The sequence below is a fragment of the Dermatophagoides farinae genome, unplaced genomic scaffold (assembly GCF_024713945.1).
Source record: "Dermatophagoides farinae isolate YC_2012a unplaced genomic scaffold, ASM2471394v1 contig3, whole genome shotgun sequence".
NCBI classification, from domain to species: Eukaryota; Metazoa; Arthropoda; class Arachnida; order Sarcoptiformes; family Pyroglyphidae; genus Dermatophagoides; species Dermatophagoides farinae.
Window position 1 is genome coordinate 129,919 of NW_027461518.1, and position 10,160 is coordinate 140,078.

The 10,160-nt window shown below is 37.8% G+C and overlaps 2 protein-coding genes across 2 annotated transcripts; one reads left to right on the forward strand and one right to left on the reverse strand.

Annotated features, from left to right (window-relative positions):
• Positions 1 to 822: 822 nt before the first annotated feature.
• Positions 823 to 8,244, reverse strand: LOC142597997 (DNA repair protein RAD50.L-like). Its single transcript, XM_075734982.1, has 2 exons — positions 8,239 to 8,244; positions 823 to 1,404 (listed from the first exon to the last, which is right to left on the reverse strand). The coding sequence occupies exons 1-2, from the start codon at positions 8,242 to 8,244 to the stop codon at positions 823 to 825; spliced, it is 588 nt and encodes a 195-aa protein (XP_075591097.1).
• A 300-nt stretch (positions 8,245 to 8,544) lies between these two features.
• LOC142597998 (acid sugar phosphatase-like) lies at positions 8,545 to 9,546 on the forward strand. The gene is made up of 2 exons (XM_075734983.1): positions 8,545 to 8,715; positions 9,019 to 9,546. Exons 1-2 carry the CDS (start codon positions 8,545 to 8,547, stop codon positions 9,406 to 9,408), a joined length of 561 nt encoding a protein of 186 aa, XP_075591098.1. The 3' UTR covers positions 9,409 to 9,546.
• Positions 9,547 to 10,160: the final 614 nt, after the last annotated feature.

Genomic DNA, 10,160 nt, shown 5'->3' on the forward strand with positions numbered 1-10,160 from the left:
GCCAGTCTTCTTTAAAATCTTTTTGTTAGCGTCCAAAAATCTTCGCATCTGCATTTCGGCTATTTGAGCCCGCGTCATCTTGGTTACCGAACCACTGCTACTTTGCTTGTTGTCTTTCAACATTTGCAGCTCCATTGCTTCGAGATGCGCTTTTTCGTTCTTTTTCTCCTGTTTCTGAGCTAATTTCTCTTCGTTCTTTTGTTTGCGTTGCTCTTTTTTTAATATGTGTTTGTCATTGTCCACCCATAAGGCGTCTTCCTTAGCTTTCCGCTCAGCTTCCATTTTGGTTTTTTTTTGTTCGCTTTTTCGAGCTTTAGCCTCGACTGATTTCATGTTGACCCTAGGAGGGGCCATTGCTGAGCATTCAAAAACGAGTTAAGGTGAAGGCGGTATTAAATTGATTGATAAAGTCTTCGCTTCAGCGGCACCTTAATTGCTTTGGAGAAATTAAGAAATTAATATTAAATAATAAACGCAATAATTTCGTTTCAGAAACTATAATTATGCATGTGCTAAAAGATGCTGAATTTATTCGCCGTTGCATTTAGCATTTTTCAGTCTCCTTCAGAGTGATTTATCTACTATCGATACTAGTTTTTCATTAAGTTGTTGTGATTGCTTCAATTTCATATTATACACGAGACTAGTCCTTAGTGAATTCTTTTTTTACTTACGTACCATAGTGATATTACACCGGACAACCTAATCTATTTTAGGGTAATTTTTTTGCATATTACAAGAAATTGCTTTTTAGCTTAAATTATTTGAGTACATTTTCTTACGCAACTGTAAAGTGCAATAAAAAATTGAAAGTGTTAGCAGCTAAATGATCGATTGGTAAATCTCACTAAAGCCACCGTGAGCCCGCTTAACGTTATAGTAGTAGTTAGCAACGCATCTTGTGCGAAGCAGTGAAACGAAATTTTCGTCATGAGTTATCAAAATGAGCTGAAAATTATTGTGTCTATTTTGCAACATTAAAATTTTCGCCAAGGCTTCGGCTAGCGACTCGCAGTTCTTTGCATCTAAGTTCGTGGTCGGTTCGTCTAGCGCGAACAAGTGACACTTTTTCGAGATAACTTGCGCTATAGCCAGCCGAATTATCAGCGAAGCAATGACCTTTTGACCGGCGCTGCAGCGTCCTTTCATAGTGACGGGAACGTTAGACTTGTGCATGATCACTCGGTAGTCGTACGATTTGCTTTCTGATTCGGCATTGCTTTCAATGCTGATGTAGTCTATGTCTGAGTTCGAGTATATTTGCGTCCACAGTTCGCGAAGTTTCAAGTTGATGTCCTGCATTTGATGTTTATGGAACTGAATGATAGCTTTTTCAAAATTGCTAGTGTAGTTTGCTAGGTCTGCGATTAGTGCTTTTGTCGTTTGCTGTTTGGTCAACAACGACTTGTGTAATACGAAAATATCATCAGAGTAGTGTGATTTGAAATTTCGAAGTTCCTCATCCTGCTGTGTAATTGCTTTGCAAAGTATGCTGATCTTGCCTGTCTGTAAGTCGCATTGTTTGGATATTTCGCGCAACTCGCTCGTACGTTCGTTTAATTCTTTCTCAACTTCTCGATGTAAAGTTTCGCTGAAATTCAATTGCGTTAGCTGACGGTTTACTTCGTGTAATTCAATATTTTTCAACAAAAGTTGGGGGTCAACAGCGTTCAATTGTGCTGTTAGACTGTCGTGCCGGCATTGCAGTTCGTCGGTTTCTGTCGTCAATTCATTTATCTTCGTCACGTTATAGTTTAACTTTAAAATTTCATTGTTGAGTTTCTCGAATCTCTGTTTTTCAACCTTGAGCTGTGAAATGCTCGAGTTGTTATTTTTTATCAAGTTAAACACCGAAATCGACTCATTAACAGTCTTCTCAATATCGCCTTCGATATTTGAAATTTCAGCGTTCAATTTGTCTACGCTGTGTTCACACTTTATTGAAGCCAGCTCTTCTTTTTTCTTTTTCATCATTGATGTAAAAAAGTGTTTTCGTTCTATTTCTTGTTTGACCGAATTTAAGTCAGTTTGAAGACTTTTTACCTTGTCTTCCCCTTCTTCCAGCCTTTTGATGTTTTCGTTTATCTCACTATTTAAGTTGTCGAGAGTTTGAATTTGAAAGTTTGAAGCCGATCTGTCAGTGACAGGCGTCGGCTTGTTCTGAGTTGAACTGTTAGTTTGAGTTTGCTCTGCTGTCAAAACATTTATCAGTTCGGTTGTTTTCTTGTATTGTACAAGCTTCGTAAAATAATCGCAAAATTGTTTTAAACTTGAAAACATAGTTAGTAATCCATGACTGTTTTCGTCAGGATTAGGTGTATTTTCTTTATTCATGTTTTTTGCGCAGTATAAACAGTCCATAACTTGATTGAAAAGCTCGCGGAATTCGTTGTTTCTGACTAAATCGAATAAAAGTTTCACGTCGTCCAAACGGCATTTAGATAGGGAGTTAGTGGCTGTTTCTTTCTCAATCATTTTTGTGAATTGCTCGATGTTTTTAGCATCGTTCAAATTTAAGATTCCATAAGCAGTAACTATTTCGTTGAAGCGGGCCTGGAGCTGTTCCAAATGCGAAAATTCCTCTGTTATATGCGAATTTTGCAGCGGGATGAGATAGTTTAGTAGCAGGAACAAAACTTCATAGCTTACGGAACTGAATTTACGACCTACCGAGCTCATCTCCAAACGTTCGACCTCCAACTCCAGTTCTTTCGCCTCAGACAACAATTTCTCAATGTTGGGTATGTAATATAGAGAACTTTTTTTTGTTTGGAGCGACTTTAGCGTGTTTTTGACTTCCGCATTTTTGGCGTTTAGCAAGTTTAGACTCGTTTCCAGTTCATCTTGCTGAAAACTGTCGTTCTCTGTCAAAGTGAGCTTGTCGGTTAACTGCTTTATTTCGCACGAAAGTAGCTCGTGTTTTTTGCTCATAGACATTGTATCGATAAGCAACTGTTTTTTTATAGCTACAAGATTTCTTTTTTCTTGGACTCCTTTCTGCAAGTTTGCATATTGTTTCTCTAAATCAGAAGTGCTGCTCGTCAACGAGTCAATATTGCTTTGCAAATCCTCTATTTTTTTAGTGATTAGTGCGGGGGAAAAATCAACGTTTACGTTTGGAAAAAGTTCTTGTAGTTTTTGTTTCAGCTTTTTGTAATGAGCGAGTAAATCTCTGTTTGCTTTCAAAACGGTGTTTAAATCATCACGCTCTACTACGAGAGCTTTATGTTTTGATAAAACTTGTTTTGACTCCTCTACTGAGATTCCTGATACTGAAGATTGCGCTAATGGCGAAGAAAAAGTTGAACAAATTTGTTCTTTGCAGGCCAGTAACTTATCGTAACTGCGTTTTAGCTGAGTTAAATTGTTGTACTGCTCTAGGGTTTTATCCACCTGATCGTGTAAACTTGTTTTTTTTTGTTGCAGATCAGTGAGAATGGCGTTTTCATCCGTAAAACTCGACTCTAGAAGCGTTTTTTTCTCAATCATCTTGTTGTACTGCTCTATGTCTTTGGTGACGAGCAAAAATTCCGTCTCTAACTCTTTATCAAGTTTAGCATATTTTTTGCGTACCGAGTTCAATGTGTCCAACGCCTTGGCATACATACTGTAGCCAAAAAGCTCGTCAAATTTCTTCTTCAACGTTGCACTGTCCGCCATTGGCCAGAGGTTATCTTCTTGGTGGCAAAACAAAACGTTGTTGATCATTGAAGGCGTGGTTTTCAAAAAGTTCATGATTATCTTGTTGGTTTCGGTTTGTTTATGGGCGTACACTTGGCTTTCATTATTGTTTAAGTACAATGTGGTATCGCCAGACTTGTACGAGTATTTTTCAGCATTTGTGTGCAACGTCCGCGAAACTGTCAGTGTGAAGTGCCGTCTGATCAACAAAGAGGTTTCGTCGTTGCCCTCCAGCTTCAGCCGGATTTCGCCTTTGACTGCGGATGTAGCCAGCAGAGACGGATCGTGCAAAAAGTATTTGCCCTTTCCCGTGTCTGGAGGCAGTTCCCCAGTCAATGCAGTTCTGATGCATTCTATTATCGTGGTTTTTCCAGCGCCATTTTGTCCGCAGATTAACGTTAGCGGTTTTAAAAAATGAATCGTGGCTATTTCATCTGGTTTGAAAGAACGTATTCCCGAAAATCCCAGTTTTACTAGATAAACCATCGTTGTAACCGAAACTAAAGTTAATGCATTTTCTTATATTTTAATTAACTTATCATATTATTTTTTGCTAGGCCAAGATAAAATTTTTTAACAATCGCAGTCAGAATTCCCATTATGTAAATGAAAAAACATCAGTCTCACTATTTGCAGCGTAATCTCATTGATTTAGAACGCAAAACCCTGTTTCTAGATTTTTTAAACCCGAAAACGCTTGAAAGTGACCTTGAATACTTCATCAAAGACCATTTCAAAAAGCCATTTCAAATTCGAATTGTCCGAAATCCAACTGGAGATTGCAAGGGATTCGGATATGTCACTTTTTCGTCGCGCTCTGATGCGCTCAAAGCAAAAAAAATTTTACACGGAGCTAATGTATGCCAGTCGATAATTAGGGCTAGGTTTAGCAAAGCCAAAAAGCTTGAAACTCAGCCCAAGTCGCTGTTTGTAGAGCTTGCTGATGTTAGCTACAAGAATTTTGAATCTTTGCTGATAGAGATCAAGAAAAACTCATGCTTCACGCCATACATAGAAGAAATAATCGATATCAGGACGGGCAAAAAAAGGCCCATAAAAACCTTCTTTGTCGACCTGGCAAATTCCGAGGTCACTCAAAAACTTCTCGCACATGAAAAAAAAACTGTAGGAAACGCAGCTGTTACAATTGAAATCGCTGTTCCGCTAGTTTCCAACACTAAAACCGTTACTACAAGCGCGGAAATACCAGACTTTGACTTATGCAATGTGCAGTACGCGATTCAAATTAACGAAAATCTCGATCCAGTAACTGCAGATCGAATTATACAGCTTATCCAGCAATACTGTCCAGACCTTAAGCCGCACTCGAGCAAAAAAGACAGTGATAAAACCAAGTTGTGTTTGGAATTCGCGAACGAAGCTGAGTTGTTATTGATCCAGTCGTTGTTACCCGTTATTTCAGTGCAAAATAGAGACTATAAGTACACCATCGTGAATTCTGTCGACAAGCAAGCGCCGAAAGCGTACAATAAGAAAAGTCATCGATATTTCGTCAAGGGTTTGCGATCAAACAGTTCGATTGGTGAGCTCAAACACAGATTGAAGGAGAAATTCAAAAACGTGGAAGTTGACGTTTTCGGACGGCGCTCAAATTACGCAGTTGTTACACTTTCGTCGAGTGAACCGAGCGAAACGCTTTTAGCTTCGCTCAAAAACGTTTTTAGCAACAATCAATGTGTGATAGTTGAACCCTACCAAAATCAACATCTTCCTTTCTTTAAACGACTGCACTTGAAAGTGGACGAATGCGAAGAAAAATCAATTTGCGAGCCAAAAAAAAAAATTAAAATAGTCTTTAATCAAAACAAAAAAATAAACTCGCCCGACCACGGCGAAACAAATGACGCTAAAAATATCGACAATAATAATTCTTTACGGTTATTTCTCGGGCTAAATTAATTAATGCAACACGTCACCGTGTGTAACACAGTGATGTACCGAAACTTTGTATCTTCGCTACGCTTAAGCGAAAAACAAGCAAGTTCGCCACGTGATATCTATCTGGGAAATTTTTATTTGAACTTGGCGAAGAACTACCTGGCACAATTGCAAAAAAAAAAAGATAATTACTTAGGAAAAAACACATCTATCAAAAAATTGACCACCTTTACATTTCAGGCTTTTTTTGGTTATACACCCGTGATGGCGCTTATCAATGCTGAAAAAGAAATTCTGGAAGTCTCGCTTGAATACACGGGCTGGCTCAAGCAGTATGTAAACAACGTTAGCACGGACGACAAGATGATCGAAAATATCGCGGACATCAAATGTGCAGCCGAAAACTTGGTGAAGGGTATACTGCAATTTAGTAATTTGGACTTGGAAACACAGTCCAAGTTCAACTCACATAAGATAAGCATTCTTATAATGTTAAATTAACAGCAGAGCCAATTAAACTAACTACTGGGCTTGTAAATCACGATTTGCGAAAATTTCATTTCTGAGGCCGTCGGCTCGTGCGTGCCGTCGAAAGACACGGCCAACGCGAACTCGTTGGTCCGTTTGTTATACGCAGTGCTAGTAATACTCGTTGAAAAAGGTTTTTTCAAATGCCACATACGTTTGCGATTTTTTCCATCCCAGCAAGCAATGCGGCCGTCACCTCCAACCGTGGTGAAAACGTGGCTGTCTCCCTTGAACGTGATTGCATGGACAGGATACGCATATTCCATGCCACTGGAGTCGTCCTTCACCCTGTGGCATTTAAACGAATAGTTCTCTCGCTTCTCTTCTGGGTTTGGATCAAAGTACTGATAATAAACACGCCCTTCGTGCGTGCCAACTGCATACCCCGTGCCGTCGGGAAAGGCAGTCAAAGAAGACGGCATATAGTTTATCGCGTCGTAAATTACGTCTAGTGGTTTCGTCAGCATGCGAAAATCGTATATCGTTATGTTGTTTGCCGCATCGGCAATCACTATTTTTTCGTTGACAGTAGACACGCCTGCAACATCCATACCGTAAACCTTACTCTCGATCGGAAGCTTGTAGCGCAAGTTAGACGTTCTCAAATCCCATACGCAAACTGTTTTATCCCAGCTACCGGTTAATAAACAACTTTTCGAAGGTAAGTACCTGATGTGAGAAATAGGATTAAAATGCAATCCGTAAAACGTTTCTGTTTCAGTGACAAAGTTGTACGATTTCACTGCATTTGATAAACCGCCAAACGCAACGTTTTGCTGGTCGTGCAGGAACTCGACGTCTAGTGCGGGGTCAGAAGTGGAAAATATGTTCAACATCTTGTTTGCACTAGTGTCGTAAAGCCTTACACTACAGTCGAAACTACTCACCAATAAGTGGTGTTCATTAGCCGGAAAAGGCGACGATTTTAAAGACGTAATGGGTCCATCTGGAGGTCTTTGTATGTCGAAACTCATTTAAATTTGTATCTCTTCTACATACACGCTTTTTTTGTTCGATATTATTTTTTTGAGCAACTTAATTCTAAAACAAATATTAATTTTGATACTTTGAAAATACGAAATATTTAGCATTTATTAAATCTTTTCGCTGCTGCTAAGTCTTATTGGCTCTGCGGCCGGTGAATTCATTGAGCTTGCGCTTTTTTTGTAAAAACTCCATTCGAGATAATATGTTGTCTTTACTTTTGTTCGACGCAAGTAAAGTTTCTCTGTTGCTCGCAGTAGAAGTAACATTATTCCAATCCAGCTTTGATTTTTCAAGAGTCGTAACTTCTTGAGAGTTTTCGAGGTTCAGCGCATTTCTAATAGCTACGCAGTACTGATCATCTTGAACGTCAACAACACTTTGGGTCTTGTCGCGCAAGTTTACTTGCAGTGTGAATTGCTTACCTCCGAATTTGACTATTTTAGTAATTGTTTGGTTCATTTCAGCGTCTAACCTTTTCAGTATCTCTTGAGATTTTTTTAAAAACTCTGGGTCAACAGTGGAGCTCAATGTATTAACCAGTGGCTTTCCATTTAGATCTGAGTCACTTTCTTTATTGGGATTTTGTAAGACAGAAAGTTCATTAAATTTGTCTTCTACACTACAGTCCAGGTTTCTGCCGATGGGTTGTTGTCCATTGACATAAAGAACAGTTTCAAAAATTTTTGGCTCTGATGTGTTCTGCACTAATTGTTCATATCTTTTTTCAGCTATACTAACAAGTTTTCCTCTATTGGCTTCGTCTTCATTTTCTTCTTCAGACTCTGTCAGCTCAAAATTTGAATCAGATGCAGATTCGCTACTAACGTAATCTTCATCGTCACTGCTATGAAGGTTGCTAAAGTAGTTGTAGCTTTGATTCATTCTGCGACCAAATGTGAGCTGAGAAAATTTATTAGTAAAACCTTTGCGTCAAAATTTATGGTAAATCTTGGATAAAATAGTCAATACAAAAGAAATTAAATAATATAATAAAATCATAAAAATAACTATAAAAGCCAAAATCCAAATCTTCTTGGCATAACTATAGGTATTTAAATAAATGACTTTATTTACCGAAGTTGATATTCGGTTTGACAACGTGTTCAAGCCATTTTGCTAAAATAAATCAAACTATAGACTTACCATCATGGTAAAAAACACGTTTGATTCGACAACATCTTGATTTATTTGCTCAGATAGCTTTTTCAGTTCAAAAATTTTGCTTTCCAGTATGTTCAAGTGTTCTTCGTTTTTTTGCCGTAGTATGTCGACTACTATATCGTTATGTACATTACTTTTTTGACTTGTTCTGCGTTCAACATGCATGTTGAGCTGGAACAAACAACATTGAGAATTTAATAAAATTTAAATAAAAACCATTAATTACTGCCAAATAAATTAATAATCGGAAAACTACAAAAATTAGCTATATTTTTTAGATCTAAGCAAATGAACGTTTACAAAGCTGTATTACTCGATTTGGATGGTGTTGTTTGGACTAGATATGGAGCTATTGATAAAAGTCCTGATGCTACGCACTTGTTCAAGGAAAACGGTATAAAGGTGTTTTACTTGACAAATAACAGTCATCGTAGTCAGCAAGAAACATTTGATAAGCTAGTTTCTTATGGCTTTTACGTCGAGTCGCTTGCAAACATTGTGACAAGCCCGTTCTTGACATACAAACAGCTCGAATACGATGGCGTTAAAGGTAAAGTCCTCGCTTTGGGGTCGAAAACACTGCTTGTCGAGCTTCAAAAAAATCCAGATTTGCAACTCGTTTCTTTTGTAGATTTGCAAATGAATCAAGTCCAAATTAAACATACACTAAATGATCAAATAGCAGCAATCGCGCTGGGGTACAAGTCAAACTTGTCCTACTATGAAACGGCCGTTGTTCTTTCAATCGCCACGATAAACAAGTGTAAGATATACCTGACCAATCAGGATGTGTTTTACCCTGCAGGAAACGAAATTATGCCCGGAACAGGTTCGTATTTGTCTTGTATCACAATGCCGCATGAAATTCTCAATGACAAAATAGTTGTTTGCGGAAAACCAAATGTGCTTATTAGTGAACATTTAAAAAAAATGTTTGCGTTGGAAAAAACTGAAGTGGTCATGGTTGGCGACAATTTAGAGACAGACGTTAAACTTGGGATAAACTGTGGTTACAGAAGTGTACTCGTAGAAACGGGCGTGCATTCGAGAGCAGATGTTGAAAAGCTTAAAATTAAGCCCAGCAAAATATTTAAATCGCTGTATGATATGGCTTGTAACGTTAACAATGAGCGCGAGCAAGTTAACTATTAGCTTTTAAATTATTGAAGAAATTTTTCAGCGTCAAAGTACTTGTTTATTTTCAATATTTCCTTTAAACATTTCATGTACGACTTGTAAATGGGTGATTCAACGTCAGGTTGCAAGACAAATACTCCACTTGTTGGACGGTTCGAGTTACAGTGAGCACCGATTAAATATTTATTGTTTACAAACGCGTAAGGGACTTTTTTTTCTTCAGCAAAAACAGGAAGATGTGCAGCTACCTCGATTGGAAAAATATCAGCAGCTATAAAAATGATTCCTTTAAAATCCTTTCTCAGCAATTTGGTTATTTCTGATATTCCCTTCTTAAAAACTAGAGTAGAATTCTTTTTTTTCGACGAATTGACTTTGTCTAATTCAGCGCATTTTTGCAGCAAATTGAAACAGCGATTTGTCAGTTTTAACGTAGCCAAAGGTACAGATATTGGCGATACTTCAGAAATTTGTGAATATTCCTCTGGGTTAATTTCTGTGCTCATTGTGATTTTAACGCTTTTTTAAAGCAATTTTTGTCTTAAATAATTAAAACATTTCGCTCAAATTTAGTAAATAAATAATTTCGCTTTTAGTAAAAATTTATATCATCACACTGTTTTAAATTCTAAACTATGAAGATTTTGTAAGTTAACAGTTTCAAACTGCTTTTTTAGTGGATTTTCCGACTTGGCGGAAAACTCTAGTTGTAACAGCTTTACACATCAACGAACTGGCCCTGATAACGCGAACTCAGTTCACTTTAT